The sequence below is a fragment of the Oscarella lobularis genome, chromosome 2 (genome assembly GCF_947507565.1).
Source record: "Oscarella lobularis chromosome 2, ooOscLobu1.1, whole genome shotgun sequence".
Lineage (NCBI taxonomy): Eukaryota > Metazoa > Porifera > Homoscleromorpha > Homosclerophorida > Oscarellidae > Oscarella > Oscarella lobularis.
In genome coordinates this window covers 1,479,784-1,500,070 of record NC_089176.1, presented here as the reverse complement: position 1 = coordinate 1,500,070, position 20,287 = coordinate 1,479,784, and the positions used below count along the sequence as shown (strand labels likewise).

Here is a 20,287-nt window from a genome sequence, read left to right as displayed (position 1 = left end):
TTGCACGTGATGACCAACGTTCAAGGTTATCCGGGACAGCCGTAGTCCGATGCTTACGTCCGAAGCGACTGCGAGCCCTCTGCGGGCATGAGACGTAGTGGACTGCGTAAAAGACAGCGAAAGATGGAGGCCGACGAAAGCGAATCAAAAATACGAAAGGGATCCGTCCCAGAAAAGAACGACGATTCCACAACGACTTCAACGGAAGCACCAACCGAAACAGGTTAGAAGACGCAAGTAGGAAGAAATAGGATGCATGCACGCAGCGTAGCTTCAACGCGAACTGACACTTTTCCGTCTCCGATCCCACGCTAATGGCGTCGTTCTCTTTTTCGGGGGCGGAAACAGGGCTACAGGCTTCTAGCGGCAGCTCGGATAGCGGCGCGGCGCAACAATCATGTGCTGAAGTCCTCGGTGCGCGTCTCTAGCTTTTGAGGCTTCCGTGTATAGATATCTCCTAGACGGTGGAGCGACGCCCCATCAGACTCCTGTGGAATGTTCTCAAGAAGAAAATTTATGCGGTGATATGCGTATGCTACTTAGTAATTTTCGAAGTCTGCGCGTCTTTGAATTTTGTTTTCGTTGCGTAGAGTCTTCGATCACAGATTCATCGGGTCAAATGACAGAGAACTCCGCGGAGAAACGGTCTCTCACCAAACAATCACCTGAAGGGGACCTCTCGCGCTCTTATAAAGAAGAGGGAGTTGGGGAAAATCGCGGTATAGTATCGTTTAGATGTCTATGCGAGGACTTTTACCCTGCTTTCGTTGCAGAAGAGGAGCCTTCACGTGAAGAATCGTCACAAGAAAAGACAGAGGCGTCTTCAAAGCGCAAAAAATCGGCCGAAGAAGGATTGTCTGCTTCCAAAATTGCGAAAGTTTCTGATGCTGATGCAGGGACTTCAGGGGAGCATAGTGGTATGATATTATGCTGTATATTCTTTGCAAAATTGGCATTCTCGCTTTAGAAGATTTTAAGAAATGGTTTGAGGAGTTGGGCCTCATGCAGTACTACAATAAATTTATTGAAGAAGGATTTGATGATTTAGAAGTAGTAGCGGTCATAACAGAGTGTGACTTGGAAGAGCTGGGAGTTCGAAGAGGTCACAGGCGTAAAATTTTGAACAGATTCTCAAGTCAACGGCGTAGTTTGCAGCAGGGTAAGGCTTGAGCATGTTTCATTGCCGTGCTGGGATTCCTGCTAATAGAGGATGCCAAGCTTGAAGTTAAACAATGGATTGACAGCGCAGGATGCATCCAATACTACGACACGTTCATTGATGAAGGCTTTGACGATATGGAGTCTCTATCTCTAATCAAAGAAGAAGACTTGACTGCCATGAAACTCAAGCTAGGCTTTAAGCGAAAGATATTAAGCAAACTGAATCCGGCCGCCCCGGCGAGTTCTCCGGCTTCAGAATCAGGTTTGCTGTTGAGCCCTTGGCTTGATCATTTCCTGTAGGTTATTGTTTGCAGAGAACACGGGCCCGAGCGTATTTTCAGCGTCAAGTTCATTCAAGGGGCAAAAGTTCGTTTTATCTGTTTCCAAATATATGCCCCTGTAATTAATTGTCTTTGTAGGGAAGGCGAGCTTTCTTTTAGCAAAGGGACCTCGGTTACAATACTAAAAGAATATTCAGAAGGAATTTGCAAGGGGATGGCTGATGGGAAAGAGGGTTTATTTCCTAAAGCCGCTCTTTTTCAATCTGATGCTCGTACGTAGACGTAGAGAGAAAGGGATAGCTGCCTTACCTCGAATATCTATCTAGGCGAATATTTGACTGATAGGGAAGAACCTCTCCGCTCAAAGCAGTCTCTTCAAACGCCTCTTTCCGAATCATCTGTTGAGAAACTTAACGTCAACGCTCCGACTCCAGATGTTCAACGCTCAAGGTCAGATGGTGATGTCGCCGACAAGAATTCCGCTTCAGACACCCCGCCGCCTGTCCAAAGCACTAAAACTCTTAAAGAACTGGCCGCTGAAGAGGACGGGAATAAAGTAGGAGACGTCGTGAGCTCAGGTATTGGCCCACCGAAGAGCAATGCTGACGACGGCCGAAATTCGGATGGCAGTGGGTTGGAACGTCAATGCTTACAGGAAAATGCTGCGGGAAAAGAACGCGGCAGCCAGGCTCATGCTTTTCAAATTCGTCGTCCCCCTAAAGATCAATACTTGTCGGACGGGACGCCTGTTGATGCTCCTGGTGATTCTCCTGTTGACGCTCCTCAGAGTCCTGTTCATAGAAGAATCGAACCTCAGAAGCAGCCAGAAGGAACACACTCAGAAGAGGCAGAAGTTCGCACTGGTTCAGCAAACCCTGCTCAGAAGGAACTTTCTAAGGGGGACACATCCGCAGAAAAAACTAGTCTGAGCAAGGAAAAGGATTTAGACAGCAGCAACGATGAAGACAGTGGCGAAGAGTTTCAAAACGCTTTCGAAGACCCAAGTGTTGGTAATGAAGCCGATTTACGGATCAAACAGTGAGCTGTTTACGTGTGTGTTTGTAGCATGTTCAAAAATTTTTACTTTAGGTCAGCACCTGGCGTTGTAGTGACGTTTAATGCACTACTTCATCCCGAGTGGAATTTGAAGAAAGGTCAAGAAGTGTTCATACGGTTTGGCATTGCTGAACTTGGAAATTGGGAGTGGAATACTATTACGATGACCATTACTCGAGAAATGTAAGAATGAAAATTTTCTTTTTGCATTACACTGCACTCTTGTTCTTCAGAACGGCAGAAAACGTAACGCTACTGCAGCTCTCCGGAAATTTTGTTCTCCCAACCATGCACACTCATCAAGCAATTCCATACAAATACGCGATTGGGAGGAAAAAAGGGAAAAAAAAGAACAATGGTCCTAACCCGGAAGGCGAAGTTGAATACGAGTTCTTGAAAAAAGGTCGTCACGGAGGTATTGTTAATCGCATTCTCTTGTTGCCAAATTCTTTTCGTGGCTGTGACAAAGGCATGGACACACCTGACGGCTGAAGAGCATTGTCTATATCATATTTCTTTAGGGTATTACGTTAAATACGATGACCTTATTCGCAGAGCACCGGGCACGGGAGGAAAAATTTGGCAAGCAATTGTTGGGTCCAATTCGCGTCACGTTGACAGTCGAGAAGTGGCCATACGGCAGCTGTTGCCAAAGTGGACGGGGTTTTATTGCGCTGATGTCTCGGATATAAAGTTGATCACCATGCTTGCTGACGAGGCTCTTACTGATCTCTCAGAAGTTGTTCATCAGCTTAAATTTCCTCTTGTTCAAGAAAACGTCGAGGGTTCACAGCCGTTTCCCTGGCATTTAGACGGGTTAGATGTCTCTAAGGTAAGCATTTTCAGTCTAGTGTTGCGCCGTTTTATCACCTAATCTTTTGTAAAGATCCTCGCCAGTGTTCTTAAACCTAAAATACAAGAATTGGGCAAAGCGAAACCCTCAGACGCAAGAAAGGCGCTAGAGAGACTAGTTTCAGCAATTGCAATCGCTATTGTCGTGAAAATCTTCAAATTGAATGTCTTATCTCGTGGATTGGATCTTCAGGATTTTCATGTGCTCTCTTCCGCTTTTTCGCTACCAGCTGATTTTGATAATCGCACGTGTGAGTGTCTGAAAGTTGTTAAACAAAATTTCCCTTACATCAGGTCAATTTGTTAAGGAGTGTTTTGAAAAGGAATTTATTCGCGTCTTTTTAGATCGGTCCTGGATGCTATTTGTAACGTTTGCGATAAAGTGACCGACACGAGCCAGCCCAGTCATCACTGGGCATTCGCCGTGCCTTTGTATCATTTTCTGGACGATCTCGCTAAACCCTTTGTGCGAACACAGCAGCTTGACTGGAAGAAAGACGAATGGTGGGGCCTCGGTTTGCTGAGCGATTCAATTCGTCGTTACAAACCGAGAGCCGACAAATTGAGGTTTGAAAATGATTTTCTGCTTTATTAATTTCCTAATGAATAAGAGGGTTTGCTGTAGACTACTAGTTGCGAAAGAAGCGCTGATGCCTCTGTTTTTGCTCGATCCGTTACTACTACACGTAGTCATGTTTACGTCGCGATTTGAAGATTTGAAACTGTGGAATGAATGCTCTGAATTTGGCTACGAAACTATTATTGCTATTTTAAAGAAGATAGAAAAGCAAGTAATCGACGTCAACAGCGACTCTTCGGTGAGATGCGCTTCATGATTGTCTAAGCAGTTGTGACAGCAGATTGTCTTTTGGCAGGCGTCTTTATTTCGAAGTGTGATCGACCCCGTAATTTTTAGGCTTCAGAGGACGACGGAGTACGATTTTCAGTATGAAAATGTTTCTTTAGTTGACTAACGTTATCTTTAGAGAATCTGTTTCAAAAGATTTATACTTCACCTCTACTGGCCTTCAAGCCAGTGTTGAGTTACTGCATAAAATGTGCCACCGTCTTTTAAAAGGAAAAAAAGACATTATTCGCAGAGGTGTTGACCTGATTTTCAGTCATCTTAACGTTTTGGAGAGAACAGAAGCCACCGAGCATCCTGCTGCTCAAGACTCTGTGACTAGAAGCAAATCATCGGCGGTTTCCCGAGAGGAGACGCTGCGCGGTGCTGCCGGTGAAGTGGTAAGCTGGCTCTTACGGCACCACTCTTCAAGCTACTCTGCCGACGCGTTGCGTCGTGACATTCAAGCAAGTTTACGCGGCTTTGCTTTTGTACTCCGTGCAATTTGTTGTTTTCTATAGGTATGGAGTGATATGCTTATTGCTGACCTGTTGACGCCGGACATGGCCAAGTGTTGGGGCAACTTCCTTTCTCATAAGCTAAAAGAAAAACTAAAAAATGTTGAGTAGTTTTTTGTTCACTGGCTTTATGCTCACCGATGCTCTCATTTACAGATCAACAGCCGTATATTGTTGCAAGCGTTTAGCTTATTGCAAGATGCTAAGGTTCACTCCGTCGTAACCGAATGCTTCTTTCAAGTGTCTGAAGCAGCTTTAAGAAATACGGTAAATAGATTTTAAGACTTTGTATAGTTTTGGCGTGGCAAATCTGGTAATTAGGCACGAAGCGACCCTCAAGCGGCCTTCAGAAGTCTTTCAGCGACCGCTAGAAGCAATTTCGGTGCAGCATCGACGCATTCTATTGGACTCCTGCGAGAACTACTTTTCTGGAACTTGCCAGCTGCTGAAGCCCCAAACAGAACTTGGCTTTCTAGCCTAGTCAGCTGGCCTCTTTGGGGACACTATTTGCGCTGTTCTGGTAGCCAAACGTCGTCCTAATTTATTCTTGCATAACCGGTTGCTTTTTTAGCTGAATTTTTTCCTGAAAGCACGTCAGACGTTCGTCAAAATCTCGATCGGGCGAAAAATGTCGTTAGCAATTTTGCTGCTGGCGTGTTGGATGCTCAAGTTTCCGTTGCTGACTTCAATCTCATTCGGAAAAATCAGGATTGTTTCTTGAGTTTATGTCAGCTGCTTGATGAAAAAGAGCAGGCTGCTAGTTCATTTAAAAACAAGGTTGCTGTGGCTTTGACGCAGCGTGAAGAAGAGTTACAGCATTTCACTGAGGAAAGGAAACTGGTTTTAAATTTTGTGAATGTGTGTTTAGCATTGGGGAAAAGTAAGTGCAGCAGTCATTTCGCTTGTTTGCTCGTATTTCATCGTGGTGTTTTTGTCTTTAGTTGCTCTGGGGGACATAAGAGACCATTCAAGTAAAGACGTATCTGACAGGCCCATCTCTTCTCTCGCTAGGCGAAGCGACGATGGTAGCATTGCCGTCGTTTATTTTGCCCTTCCTCAGGAAGTTGGGCAGTACATCAAGCCATTGAACAGACTTCAGCCTAGTCTCATTTTTCAACAGCTTTGGCGTGATAGAGGAGATCAGGTAAACGAGGAGCGAGGAAAAGACGACGCTGCCGCTGCACTGCCTATGAATTTGGACGAGTTGGTACAGCAAGTCATAGAACCGGTGTTTACGGTGTGGGAAATGATGTGCGGAAGAGTCAAGAAGGGCGACATCAGTTTACACGAAGTGAAGACGTTATTCGGTAGATTTTCTGGAGACCGTAAAAAGCTTGAAACCGAATTGCGGCTGATGGAAAGATCGATCAACACAAAATGGGTGACAGAACGAGTCGATCAGATATGTCTGTATAACACCCTAAGCAAGGCTGTCAACGCAGCCAGAGCGGTAATCCGTGTGTGCGATGAACTTAACGTTTCCAACTCCTTTCCTGCTGTCGTTGAAATCGCTAGTCAGGTATAGAGAGAGAGACGGTTAGTCTTGTACGTTAGCGTTATATTTCCTGTGTAGGACTCCGATGAAGATTTTCATCAACGGCCTTTGTCATCGATGACTCGCGAAGTAGTATCTGCTGGACAATTTCTCGCTGACATGACTACGAAACAAATTCAATGTCTGCATCAGTTTGCTGAGTGTGGTCCTCTAATAAAGTGGGTTAGAGAAGAGATCAAAGGTAGAAAGCCGTTTTTAGAGGACATTTGGTGCTCATTTGGACTCTTTTTCGTGCAGAGTGGAAGGAACTTGAGACCTTCGTTGAGTTGGCAGGCACCAGGTCGAGTGCCGAAGGCGACTTCGAAGCGTTCAAAGTGGCGCACCTAAGGGCCGCTTGCGCTGGATTCTCTCCTCTCCTATTCGACTTCAAAGAAGACGTAGATCTGAATCAGTTTTTGAAAGCTTGCAAATCCGTATTTGACAAACTTGCGGGCGACCAGCAGATTCCGCAGAAGTGGCGCGACACCCAAAAGTACCTCCGCGATTTCAAAATTATGAAAGAGTCTCTCGGCTCCGTGGAAGTCTCGTCCTTTTCTCAAGTTGAAATTATCAACTCGCGAGGCCAGTACACAGTCGGCGGTACTTCAGGAGACGTGAAGAATTGCATATCTTTGAAAATAAAGCCGTTACCGAACGAAGAGAGTGGCGGAAGGAAGACGTTCAGTCTCGGCGACTTACAGGATCTTCAGAGCAAGCTCATTCTCATATCCGGTCACGGAAGTGAACGTCAGAGTGAAGTTAATGTGTTTGTAAACACGTTGGACAAAATCACTCGACTTGCCCTGAACTTGGTAGCTCTTTGCAGAGCTGGCCACGTCAAGTACTTGGCCTGGACGAAGGTGTTCGACTGCGTTTCGCCCTTAAAGCAAAGTGAAGAAAAAAATGACTTGAACGCGTCAGCAGCATTGGAGCGACTTTTAAAAGAAATGAGTGCATTTGAAGAGGAAATGAATTCCGATCTCAAAGAATGGAAAGAAAAGATGTCAGTAGTCCGTTCAGACTTCTATTATCTAAACTACTACACAACATCTCAGCTTCTGTTGCTTGAAAAGAACCTCGGTCGTCTTGCTCTGGACAGAGAAATCGAATTGCCCAACTTTGTGTACGGACTACTCGAGTGCATCAAGCCAAACATCAATGCTAACGACGTAAGCGTAGCAATGGGAAGAGCGTGTTCAAGGCCATCGCGACGACAGGCGCCTCGCGCAGCGGGCATCGACCGTAGTTTATTTGGTGGAGGAGGAGGAAGCGTTAGCACTGATCTGTTCGGCTTTGGCCGCGAATTTCCTGCTGGAGAAGGTCTAGGGCTGGGCGGCGGAAGTCTAGGATTTCAGGACTTTGGACTGCAGCAGAGAAACGTTCTTGATTTCGGATTCGGAAGCGCCGGACCAACGGACATGGAAGGGTCGGGTGGATGGAGTGTGCCAACACAATCTGTTCCTGAAGCCGATCGCGATATTCCGGTTTTCAACATGGACAATCCAGAGTACTTGTCCCTCGAAACGCTTGGAGAATTCTTACAGAACTTGTCTCAAAATGCACCTCTTCCGCCGTCGCGATCGTTTCCAACAGATCAACTAGAAATCGGCTATCCGAATTTGATAGTCGTACCTCAAGCCGAATTGATTCCCGCAGTTTTGCGACTCTACATGTCAGACCGACGCCTTCCTCTTCCATCAGCCGAAGAGGTTCTTCTCTGTTCGTCAGCCACGACGTTTGAAGCGGTTTCCCTGTTTTGGAGACGAGCCATCAAAGATCCGAGTCAGAGTCGTGTGTTCTGCTTAGCCGGCGCCGATCGCCTGAGTTACGAAGTGAGCCGAGAAGCAGTCGATGAGCTTTACAAGCTTAGCCAAGGTCTCTCCGGTCAGCGTGGCGAAAGCTATCGCTTGGTCGTGATTTGCTCCGCGGAGAACGAGGACAAGTCGTACATGATATCGGCCCTGGATCAGCAGAGGAAATTGCCGTTGCCCTGCCCGTCGCCACAAGAAGTGCAGTCGTATTTGAAATCTCAATTTCAAAGCGGACCGGCTGGGTTAAAATTGCGGACCGTGATGGGAACGATGTGGACGCCCGCCGCGCAGGAATTGGATCACGAGCAGTGTTGCGTTCGCGTCGTTTATTCGACTCGCGCCGGCGTCGGAAAATCACTATTTATCGGTCGCATGAGCGAAAAACTCGTTGATATCCCAAACAATAAGCAGGCTAGAAGTTTCGTGGCGAGAGGCGGCGATCCGCTGACGAAAGTCATTATTCCTCTTCAGGAATTGTCTGTCGACAGTGATGATATACTGGAGACACTGGAGCCTGCCTTTCCTCATCCTGAACAAGCGCTGTCAAGACTAATTCATTTAGACGTATCTCCGTCCGTTCGGAACGGTCTCGAAGAATTTCTTTTCAATCTCTTGGTTCTCGGTCAGATAACCGATTCCAGAGGGCGAATTTGGCGTCGACGACTGACCGACATGTACGTTCTCGAATGTACGTGGTCCGAAGATCACAACACCGTGATCAAGAAAGCTTTAACCAAAGAAGGTCAGAGGCACATACCGTTTGAATACTTTCTTCCTGCAATTCCACGTGGATCGCCTAAAGAAGCGCTGGAGCTACTTCAACAACGCAAAAATCCCACGATCGAGGATCCGTCTTTGGATGGAAGAGAATTCGGGAATTCGAATTTTCAGCGCGCATTTCAGTATCTCGTGCGATTTATCAATGGCGAGAATCTCGATCCGTTTAAGTTCAGACCTGGGACGACCGAAGGAACGCCCCCAGTATGCTTAGAGACTCTTCTGACTCATTGCGGCGTGCCGAGTCCGTCCTGGGCGATACTCCGTCACTTCATCAACTTTTTGAGCAATCAGCTCCGCGACTGCGAGCAAAGCGATTTTTGCAATCCCGATGCCTACGGCGACGACTTACCAGGATTCAAAAATTTTGTCATGAAATTAGTAATTAGAATGTCGCGAGACTTCTCCACTCCGTCGCTGAGCGCCGATTTGACCAGAATGGAAGCCGCCGGCAATTTGCAGCAGTACCAACTTCGTCGCAGATGGGAACACAGTCCGCATCCCTATCTGTTCTTCAACGAGGATCGACACGCGATGACGCCCATCGGTTTGCAAATCACGCGAGACGGCAACTTGATTAATCCTCTAACGGCGGCCGTGCTCGACGAACAGATCATGTCTCGAGACCTCAGTACGGCTCTTTACACTCAAGGGTTTCGACTGCAAGAAAACTACGAAGAGTGGCCGAAAGAAAGGAAAATCGCTGCTCTGTGCAATGTAATGGGACTTCCTTGCCAGGGAGATCCAGATCCTAGCTACGAGCTCACGTCCGATAACGTGATCAAAATTCTCGCCATTCACATGCGATTTCGCTGCGGCATTCCAGTAGTCGTCATGGGCGAAACCGGTTGCGGAAAAACGCGTCTTATACGATACATGTGCTCGCTGCAGGCGCAGAGCACTGGCGCCCAGAACATGTTCCTGATGAAAGTCCACGGTGGAATAAATCGAAATGACATTATTCGAACGGTTCGAATGGCAGAGTTTCGCGCGGAAGCAAACGCTCAGATTGGCGTTAAAACAGTGCTCTTCTTTGACGAGGCCAATACGACGGACGCCGTCGGCTTGATAAAGGAAATTATGTGCGACAGGCACGTCAACGGTCATCCGATTCGCGGTCTCGGCTCCGATCTCCACGTCATTGCTGCGTGCAATCCCTACAGGAAGCATACGGACGAAATGATTAAGAAGTTGGAGTCCGCTGGGCTGGGTTACCACGTGCGCACTGGCGATACGGAGGATCGCCTTGGCGACATCCCTCTGCGGCAGTTGGTTTATCGAGTTCATCCGCTTCCAGAGAGCATGAAAGCACTTGTCTGGGACTTTGGTCAGCTAAATCCGGTGGCAGAGAGACTTTACATTCGTCAAATCGTTTCGAGACACGTTAACAGTGGATCGCTTCCCAACGCGCCTGGTCTTATTGACGTTGCTACGGCCGTTCTTGCCGCGTCCCAATCTTACATGCGAGATCGCGAAGACGAGTGCAGTTTCGTAAGCTTGCGAGACGTCGAGCGAGCCATGATGGTTATGGTGTGGTTTTACAAGCTAAACGAAGTCCTCGATCCTTTCATGAGAAGGAAGTACGACGAGCGAAAAGCAAAGAGCGGTGCCGTTGCGCCTTTGGATCCTCTCACGCGTTCTCTCGTTCTTGCGCTTGGCGTAAGCTATCAGGCCAGGCTTCAGGAACGAAAGCAATTCCGAAGTGCCGTCAGTCGGCATTTTAGAGCTCCTTGCGCACTGCCCGGGGCTGCCCAGATGAGACAAGAGATAGACTTCTGTCAGGCGGTCTTTCTGGACGAATTAGAACTACCGCCGAAAATTGGTCGTAACCACGCTCTCAAAGAAAACGTTTTTATGATGGTCGTATGCATCGATTTGCGAATTCCTCTTTTTCTCGTCGGAAAACCTGGAAGCTCGAAATCTCTGGCAAAAGACGTCGTGAAGAATGCAATGAGGGGCGATCTTTCGAACAGCGAACTGTACAAGAAGTTGAAACAAGCTCACATGGTGTCGTATCAGTGCAGTCCTCTTTCGACGGCTGATGGAATTATCAGCACATTCAGCCAATGTCAAAGAATGCAAAAGGAAAACGACTTGGAGCGATTCGTCGCTTGTGTCGTGTTAGACGAAGTCGGATTGGCAGAAGATTCGCCTCGTCTTCCTCTGAAGGCTCTCCATCCTCTCCTTGACGACGGAACAGCAGGAGCGGATAATGACGGCGAAGAAGGTATTACCACCTCCGCAGTTCCTTGATATAGAGTACCGTTGAAAAGAGATTTAGGCACCTGGAAGAAACGATTTCCGCTCCCATGCACTCACCCCGGTTAGGTAGTTAGTTTGACCGCACAGCGCACCAGTGCACAACGCCTTTATTTATTTTGCTGACCCAGCGTACTAACTGCCGTCACTAAGTTTGCGCATCTCTCGTCTAAATACGTCGCGACCTAGTTACATATGATAAGTCTCTGTCGAACCTTCAACGTTTTCAATGCAATTTTCAGAAAGCGTCTCATATGCTTTTTATTGTTTTAGGCAAAGCATCTAATCGTGTTGCTTTTGTTGGCATCTCCAACTGGGCTCTTGATCCGGCGAAAATGAATCGTGGAATTCTCGTCCAACGGGAAGTGCCTACTGACGCAGAGTTAGTTGTCAGCGCTCGCGGAATTTGCAGCACAGACGAAGCGACGCAGTTTCTACTAGAACCGTTCATCCCCGGAATGGCGAAAGCTTACTTGGAAATTTACAACAGTCGGGATAGAGAACGAGAGTTCTTTGGCTTGCGAGACTTTTACAGGTATGTACGTGTAGTGTAATTGAAATGAATTTCTTCTAACATTGATAACGTTGTTCTTCTACAGCCTCGTAAAGATGATATTTTCCTTTTGCAAAATTACGGAATCGCCTCCTCGCAGCGGTCAGCTACTTCACGCAATTCGACGCAATTTTGGCGGATTGGACTCCAAAGTCAATCCAGAGACGATCTTTTTCAATCATCTGCAAGTCGACTCCAACAGCGCGGCTGACAAGCTAAAGCTCGACAGCAGTCCTGCAGGTCTAATACGAGCCAATCTGAGCAAAGCCGGGCAGCAAGACTCGGAAGAAAGCCGTTATCTTCTTTTACTGACGGAAAACTACGCGGCATTGACAATCGTTCGTCAGCGATTTCTCGTCGGCGACGAGGATCCCGTAATCATTTTCGGGAGCAGCTTCTCGAAGGATCAAGAGTACACTCAGATTTGCCGCAACATCAATCGCGTGAAAGTGTGCATGGCTACGGGGCGTACGGTCGTTCTCCTCAATCTCGACAAATTGTACGAAAGCCTGTACGACGCATTGAATCAGTACTACGTCTATCACGGTGGTCAGCGCTTCGTCGACTTGGGGTTGGGAAGCCATCGCGTCAAATGTCAAGTTCATCGGAAATTTCGTCTCATTTTGATTGCTGATCGAGAAGCCGTCTACAAGGACTTCCCAATTCCTTTGATTAATCGCATGGAAAAGCACTTCCTCGCAATGTCGTCTATTCTGACTCATCAACAGCAGCGAATCGTCGAAGCCATCGATCAGTGGGTGAAAGACTTTTCTGAAGTGGAGCAGTTCGGTTTTCGGGAAGAACGAAAAAGAGTTCCGTTCAGGCCAGGCGACGCATTCGTCGGTTATCATCCGGACGCCGCCGCGACAATCGTTCTACGCGTCTGCCGTCGTCTTGCCGAGCAGCAGCGCGAACGAAACGAAATGTATTTGGGCAAAGACGACGATTTGGACGATACGCTGTTGAACGAATCGCTTCGCACTCTGATGGAGTGTGCCGCACCGGACGCCGTCGCCCGTTTGCAAGTGTCCCGCCTTCGCAATGAAGCGTCCGACTGGTGGGACATCTATTTCAAGGAGCAGAGTCATTCCAGCTTGGCCGACTACCTTTGCTACCAGCTGGAAAGGGAAAGAGGAAGTCAGTTAATTCAGGTTACGACTCATTCGAGACTTCTATCAAATGAGAACGTTCTGGAGGTGGAAATGTGCATAAAACTGTCCACGACATGTATCTCGTTGCAGCAGTTCGATACGGAGGAGCAGTTCTGTTCGCGCGTCTCGGCGTTCTACTCCCAGGCGAACGACTTGAACGGTGTGCTACTGGTTCTGTGCGAATCGGGCGACGTCAACGGAGAACTGGTCGCCTGTGCTCGATATCTGGTGCAGGAGTGTCGAGAAAATGCCTTCAGCAAGCGCGAAGAGGACGGCCTGAAGCCCGTGGCGAGACACATCGTCTTCATAATTCACTTGCCTCGCGTTGCCGGTGGCTGCTTCGTTGGATTTCAGGGCGGCGCTTGGTCCGAGGTTCACATCGACGACTTGCGACCTGCTCATCAAGCCAAGCAGCTTTCTATAACGTCTCTAGTGGGTCGAAAATTGAGCACGTTGCTGGGAGACGTCGAGACGGGGCCCCAATTGGTTCGTCATGAAACGTCGAACGTAGAAATGACTGACATTGATCAAGAGACGTCGGCGTTAAGCGTTGAAGATATGGAAGTCGAGGAAGCTGCTGCACCTTCGCCAAGAGCCCGTTTGCCAGCAAACGAAGAATCTATTCTAAGTGCCGCAGTTCTTTTCCGTTCCTGCGTGCACGCAGCGACTAGTCGCTTGGACGACCCCGCCGGATCAGCGCTCGAAGCAGCCAACATGCGTCTTACTCTTCTTCTCCGTCTCATACCCGAAGACGAGACGTCGCTCACTGGCGTTCGAGGCTTCTATGTCGAGCTGAAGAGAAGAGTAATCAAGCTTCTTATCGAGAGAGAGGAACGAGCTGGCGAGGAGAACGCTCGCGAGTGGGTGAAAAACGAGGCTCTAAGTCAGAATAGCATTCAAGCGGGCGGCACTTTTCGTCATTCGCTTTGGCTTAAAATCGTCAATGTCGTCACGCCCATTCTTGCCGAACTAATTGCGTTCGTTGACGTCGATTCGAATCTGCTTTTGTTGCAGGAAACAGCTCACGGAGTCTCTCATTGGATTGGCGAACTTTGGTTGAAACTCTTTGCGAGCTTCCAGTTGACTCCGTTGCGTTACGAAGAGTTCCTTTCGCCCACCCAGCAAGAGCCGAGACACCGCGTTCTAGTCAAAGGATCCGGACATCACGATCACGTCTTCCAGGCGAACTTTCCGTTTTCGAGATTGATCAAAGACGAAGTCGATGGAATGATAGAGGAAGCGAGACTTCTTGCAGGTAAGTGTAGTCAGGATTGGATACTTGTGAAGAATAATTCAGTTTCACTTTCAGATCGAGAACGAGGTCGCCTTGCCGACGCTCTGCAGAGACTGTTTGACGGCTCTTCTATGGCAAAAATACTCCGAAGTGTTTCGGTGAAAAGCGAAGAAGAAATGGCCAAACTTTACTTGCACGATTTTGTTCATATGGTTCACAATCCAAAGGGAGCAGAGGACTTTGAAGTAACGTAAATTTTTCGACGTGCCTTTTTTAATTATTTTTGTATTTCTAGCTCGTTTTCAACGCCATTCTGAGCGGATTCAACGAGATGACGCAGACATCTACAGAGCAAGACGTTCTGACAATGGAAGATGCTCCTCCTGTCCGCCTTCTTACAATTCCGACTATTCATGCTGCCTACGAAGCCGTCAAGCTTCGTCTTAATCGTTACTCCGAACTTACAGTCTTGGATAAGACTGTTTTCCCAGCTGTTTATGAGCAGCTTGGCTCAAGAGCAGGAGATGAAATGGTTAGGGTTGATGATAACACCATTTCTCCTAATTGTTAACATATCTCATTCGTTTGCAGACTTTGGATACGGTTGCGTTTACCATCTTTCTGGAAAATCTTCAGCCAAAGCCAAACGAGTTGTCTTTTGAGAAATCGAGACTGGCCTGGTTACATCGCGTTCAGGAAGCGAGACCCTGCGTCGAGGCGTGGCTCGCTTTGCCCGTTGAAGGCTTTTCAATGCGAACAGCACTCTGTGGGGAGGCTCGGTATAGTAAAAAATCAGATAAGCCCCTTTGTAATTTACCGTTTGTTTTAGATCTATTTGGACAAAAATATCCGCCGTTCGTCTCTACTTCGAACACACAAAGGTGATAGGAAGAAGCAGTTTTGCTGTCGGTGCTGGGGAGAATTTATGGAAGGTAAAGTCACGCCCAGAATTTTTTGTTCTCGACTACGTTTACTCACAGTGTTTTGAAACTCACAATCCCAATTTTGGTACTCTTGAGACGATGCAGTTGATTCTTCGATTTTTGAACGAAACTGGTCAGGACTGCTCGGGAAAACTATTCGGGTACTGTAGTCGTCGATTTCACAGCACACCTGACATTGAGCGTTTTTTCTAGTCCAAACGGTGTCGAATGCGTTGTGTGCGAAAACATGTGGAAAGAGCCAGTTGAACTACCGTGCCGTCACATCTTCTGCCTTCAGTGCACTCGTGACTGGATCACCGAAGAGCGTCGAACTTGTCCCACTTGCAGAGACGTCGTACCACAGCAGTTCGATTTTCGTCCTTCAGAGAAGCTAAAGTTAGTGACGTCCGCATTAATGATCTCTCGCCTATCCTTGGCTTCTATTTCAATTTATAGCCAAAAAACGTCCGGTTTCGTTAAATTCAAGAGCTGTTGCACAGCCTTCTTCATGGAACTCGTAGCTGTGTACAGTTTCAACGAGCACGCTCGAACGCCGCCACAACGGGATCTAGTTCAGCTTCTCATGCACTTGATTACCCGAAAACGTACGGGTGAAGCCGCGACAACCAGAGCCTTCTCGCCTTTCACTTCCGATGCCATCGACGCAACTCCTACCGTTCGATCATTTCTCTTGCAGCTCTTACTTCGATACACGTTCGAAATTAATTAAAGTTTTATGTTTCTATTTGTTGAAACTGTTCGCTTTTTCTCAGCACTCAAGAAGCAATGAACTACGTTCAGGAATACTTTGAACACACGCGTAGAGCAGTCATGGAGCACACTCACGGCGTCGTTTCCCAGCGATCGGAAGAGGAGCTCGCGGTTATTTTTGTGCAGTGTTTCGAGGTATTTCACCCAATTACTTTTTTTAATTCCACCAACGAACATTCGTCTATAGGATTCTATTACTCGAACAGCAACTCAGGCTCAGGGCGCCGTCTTTGTTGATCGATTACACTTTGCAGTGCAGAACCTGCGGGCGGATCAACATAGCGTTCCTTATCTTCAAGCCGTCGCCTCTGCTCGCTTCGGCTTGTGCGTGATCGCTGATGTGATATTGCATCTCGTGGATACGGCTGAACAATCTTCGCATGCCGCAGCTGCCGGTCTCGACTGTGCTCGTCAACTATGCGCTCCTCCATACGACCCACAGATTCTACTTTTTCTTCTGAAACAGCTGGTGAAACGAAGAGGGGCTGACGTACTCAGAAAGCTACAGAACGTCTACGAATTGAGATGGCTAGATGAGCTCGTGCTTCAGCACACTCGAGTAAGTACACAGCGCCGTATAACAAAGCGTTGTATTTCTACTCGAACGTCTGGTGCTTTAGAATGATGAAGAGGTCATTCCAGACTACTTAGTTGTGATTGGTGATACGTACAAAGGCGTTCGTGAAGGAGTGGCGCGTGCAATTCTTACCGAATCTCGAGATCCTATCAATGCAGCAGCGAACGTACGTATACATATACTGCGTCTGAAACGATTTGTGAATTTGTGAATGTGCTTTTAGACTCTTGCTTGTGAAAACGTGAAGGAAAATTGCAGGGCAGCGTTACTTCTTCTGGCTTTGTATCGCGAAGTAACTATGCGACGAGCGTACGCAGATCGCAAGCGACACGTTACTGGAAAGGTCAACACCGACTTCCGCCTTCCTATCGTTCCTCGTATGCGTTTATTTCTACGTATGTTTAGATGCAAGATCTCTTGCAAGACTATTGCCGTACTTCGCCAAACTTTCCTCCGTGGGCTCGAGAAATTGGATATCAGCTTTTCACCAATTCGCTGGCAAACTGCAATCTTCCGGTTTTGGTAGCTCCCGGACAGAGCATGCAGACGCGAGCAGCGGCAGCTGTAGCTTTCCACGTGCGTCTTGCAATTGAAGCGGCAGCAGAAGATCCCCTCCTGAGACCGTTTCGCTACATGATGAAGGATCCCGCTAGGCTTGCGGTAAAGACACATCGTCTAAATATTTAGACTTATCGGGTGCACTTTTTGATAATATAGAGATCTTATATGCCAACGATGCCGGAGGACAATTTTGCGGCAGTGAGGGGAACCGCTCGCGGAGATGTCGGAACAACTTGGCACGGTACACTCTGATCTTATAAAATTGATCATCACGCATCGCTAGTTTTCTAACTGTTTAGAATGCCCTAATGGGCATCCCTATTTCATTGATAACGTGAGAGCATTTCCAAAGTCTTTTCTATTGTCTAAAAATATCATATTAGTGCGGAGGCGCAGTTACAGTTGGAAAATGTTTTTGCGGAGCTGCGATTGGCGGTCTCAACTATCAATTACAGAACCAAAACGTTAAAAGACTCCGGGAGTACGTTCACGACTTTTCGCTTTAACTTTAACTTTAACTTTAACTGCGCAGAAACGATATAACTGAGACCGGTCACATTCTCGGTCAAGCGGATGCGCGATCGGACAACGTTGCCCCGGAGCGAGGTCTATCGTCGGCATGCTGCGCACTCATTCGCGTTCTTATGCATGCGTCATTGATGTGGGGGTCGTGTGATATGGTATGAATGAATTTTTGGAGCGACTATCTTTTGATCTGTCGTGTGTTTTTATTCAGCAATTGTCGCACGCCATTGCTCAGATAGTCAAGCCGGGCGTGGCCGTCGATCAGTTGCCTCAGTTCTTCTGGAATCATTTCGAAAAGGACGTGGGAGCGTTCGCTAAGGCAATTGGTAACACGCCAGACGATGCCAGCGTCGTTCTTCACTGGTTTTTGAACACTCTTGTGTCCCAAGAACGACATGGTAAGTAGCGTCTTGGTAGGGGTGAAGGAGATCTGTATATGTGATTTAATTTGTTCTCCAGCTGCTGTCGTTGGAGATGGCACTTTGTCATCTAAAGAAGAAAGGCAGGGCTGGGAAGCCGACTTTGCTCGTCGCTGTATTGAACCAACATTGCAGGTTTGAGACATTACCGTTGCATAGACTTACTACCTATAGCGTTCCTGTTCCCAGGAGACGGGAAGAAGTTTTAGAGGTTGGCTGAACAGTGTTGTAAACGACGAAAGAGTCGGTTCGTTGCCATGATCTGAAATAGACAATAATGAATTAATGATATTGTTCCTAGGCAATAATCCCCTGATGCGTTGGTTGTACGAAATCGAGGCGCCGCCAGGTGCGCAGTCCCCTGCTTCGCTTTGGCGATATCGTGCACAGGTCACCGTCGAGCACTTGACGACAACGTTAGATCGCCAATTTGAAGGCAAACCCGTTGACAAGAAGCCCAGAATTCTTAGAGAATTCTTGAGAGAGGTAATAGCTCACTAGCTTTATTTGCTTATAGACTGGTTTATTCTGGTTTTCCTCTAGGAGCGGAACCTTCGGTTTCTTCAATTCCTGCCTCAAATTCTACAGTTACAGCGCATGCTGTTGGAGAAGTTCCATCGACGGCTTGCACTGCACGAAGCTGCTACCTTTTCTGTGACCGACTTTCTTCGTAGTCTTCAAGGTACGATGCTTGCTAACGTTTGGAGAATCCTATATTCTGCTGAGTTTCAGATCGCGAAAGGCAAGAGTATGCTCCTCTAATTGGAGTCTTTCAACGCGTTTGGGCACATTTGGGACACGAAATTCTCACCCATGGCCGTCTCAAACCGAAAAACGAGGAAGAGAAATTAGGGCAAGTCACCGCAACCACTCCTATTGCATTTCTCCTGCCGACGACTACGGGAAAAGGCCGCTGCGCTATGTCGTTGGTGGATTATCTGATCAATTGCGTACACAATGAATTCGTTCCTCGTTTCAGGAATCTCGTTGGACTAGAAGGGTACGGTTTGGTTTTTCCTATGTGTACGCTAATTGTTGTCTGCTGTAGGGAAATTCCGATAATCCCTATGAGTGAGATCACTCGTGCTCAGCTGATATCGTACGACTTCGAACGAGATTTCTTTCCACTGGTGCTGGCTCACTGCAACTATTCGTTGGAAGTGGGAAAAGGAAGCGACGTGACGTACGACTTTGCTGCACTTGAACGCCAGTTGATTGATCGGTTTCTAACTGGAAAACCTCACGTATTGTTCAAGGTACGGATTCTGTTTTGTATCATTGCCTGGCTCAAATAAAGACTTGTTTAGCCTCATCAATTCATTTTCAGTCAACACGCCGAAGCATTATTTGGTCGAATAGAACAGAAGATACCACAGGTAGAATTAGCTAATCTGTTCAGACCTCGTTGCTGTGAATTTTCCGTAGGAAAAACTGTCTATCGCTGTCTCGAGACAGATAATTAACGAAGTGCGAGATTTGACTCAGGTGTACGGCGTGTTGTCCGTACTTGACGTGCTTATCGGCTTCATCGGTTCGACGGGCGGCGACGGTGAATGCCTCGTGCACGATTACCTTCACAAAACTCTGAAAATGCCGGAAGAGCGTGGACTCGTCAGCGCGAAGGCGCGCCAGTATTGCCGCTTGAAGCACACCCTGTCGTTGTGGCGACTCCTGATGGTGGAGAAAGGGAAAAGGCTCGTTCTGAGTCACCGAGTAATAATATACTTAGTCGTGGGTGCTGCGTGCACAGTTTCACCGTTTCTGTGTAGGATCCTTTCGAGGATTTTCCTGATGCGTATAAGGAAGACATGGATCTCGATTTAAAACGTCGTCTTGTGGATTCTCTACGGAGGATCGATCTAGACTCTTTCATGAACGACCTGGTCCAGTTGGCCTGGCTTGAAGTGAAAAACAAGATCGAGACCCAGGGCTTGGAAGAGTATTCGTAAGTTAATTACGGGAGGAAATAGCGTCAAGTAAATGTTGCATGATTTTTGCAGTCTTTGTGATGCCTTGGAAGAATGGTGCTATTCAAAGTTGAAGGGTCTACGCGACATTCCCGACGACGTACAATTGCGTCATTTGATGCAGTGTTGGAGCGCTGCTGTTGAACTCCAGGCTAGCCTGGAACGACAGTAAGATATGAAGGCTTGCTGTAGCTGTTATTTTCGTACTAGATACTTCGCTGCTGTTGTTGTCATTATCTTTTTTTATGAATCATTCTAGTTGCTGTTGTCCGCGCAAAACCTTGAATTATTTGCTTCCTTTTTTTGTGGTACCTTTCCCATTTTGAGTACGAGTGATGGTTTGATTTCTACTAGTTTCTAGTTTCTTTTCTAGTTTCTAGAAGTGCGTGTGCGTGTCAGTACCACGTGACAGTAGCAGTCCGCTCGTGATGGCATTGTTCAGAGCCCTATAATCTTTTTATTATAGGGCTCTGCTGGTGTCGCACTGGCGTGTTCAGTTCAGCACGTGGGCGG

At 47.4% G+C, this 20,287-nt stretch overlaps 1 protein-coding gene across 3 annotated transcripts; it reads left to right on the top strand.

Moving 5' to 3' along the window:
* Window positions 1-52: 52 nt before the first annotated feature.
* LOC136183585 (E3 ubiquitin-protein ligase RNF213-like) lies at window positions 53-20,117 on the top strand. Of its 3 annotated transcripts, none has more exons than XM_065970283.1 (54): window positions 53-223; window positions 349-414; window positions 462-521; window positions 591-719; window positions 774-917; window positions 968-1,159; window positions 1,208-1,423; window positions 1,476-1,527; window positions 1,581-1,714; window positions 1,769-2,480; window positions 2,532-2,681; window positions 2,732-2,967; window positions 3,020-3,330; window positions 3,385-3,644; window positions 3,696-3,917; window positions 3,976-4,168; window positions 4,226-4,284; window positions 4,337-4,661; window positions 4,716-4,814; window positions 4,869-4,979; window positions 5,034-5,232; window positions 5,284-5,592; window positions 5,654-6,231; window positions 6,286-6,448; window positions 6,505-11,061; window positions 11,367-11,628; window positions 11,693-14,052; window positions 14,107-14,276; window positions 14,327-14,563; window positions 14,623-14,810; window positions 14,861-14,963; window positions 15,012-15,115; window positions 15,168-15,350; window positions 15,411-15,668; window positions 15,728-15,860; window positions 15,913-16,284; window positions 16,346-16,468; window positions 16,526-16,645; window positions 16,708-16,962; window positions 17,020-17,104; window positions 17,163-17,197; window positions 17,247-17,344; window positions 17,396-17,543; window positions 17,600-17,786; window positions 17,848-17,942; window positions 17,997-18,054; window positions 18,109-18,293; window positions 18,351-18,489; window positions 18,540-18,807; window positions 18,856-19,063; window positions 19,115-19,183; window positions 19,233-19,520; window positions 19,577-19,752; window positions 19,808-20,117. In XM_065970283.1, the coding sequence occupies exons 1-54, from the start codon at window positions 88-90 to the stop codon at window positions 19,944-19,946; spliced, it is 16,659 nt and encodes a 5,552-aa protein (XP_065826355.1). In that variant the 5' UTR covers window positions 53-87; the 3' UTR covers window positions 19,947-20,117. The 3 variants fall into 3 exon arrangements, with proteins under 3 accessions (XP_065826355.1, XP_065826354.1, XP_065826353.1); XM_065970282.1 differs by having other exon boundaries at window positions 462-530; window positions 971-1,159; XM_065970281.1 differs by having other exon boundaries at window positions 462-530.
* The last annotated feature ends 170 nt before the right edge of the window (window positions 20,118-20,287 follow it).

Excerpts from the sequence above, each read along its gene's own strand:
- LOC136183585 (XM_065970281.1), top strand. The coding sequence starts at position 88 with ATGAGACGTAGTGGACTGCGTAAAAGACAGCGAAAGATGGAGGCCGAC. Across the intron at positions 14,564-14,622 it reads CAAGAGCAGGAGATGAAATG|ACTTTGGATACGGTTGCGTT; the intron begins GTTAGGGTTGAT and ends ATTCGTTTGCAG. Across the intron at positions 16,469-16,525 it reads CTATCAATGCAGCAGCGAAC|ACTCTTGCTTGTGAAAACGT; the intron begins GTACGTATACAT and ends ATGTGCTTTTAG.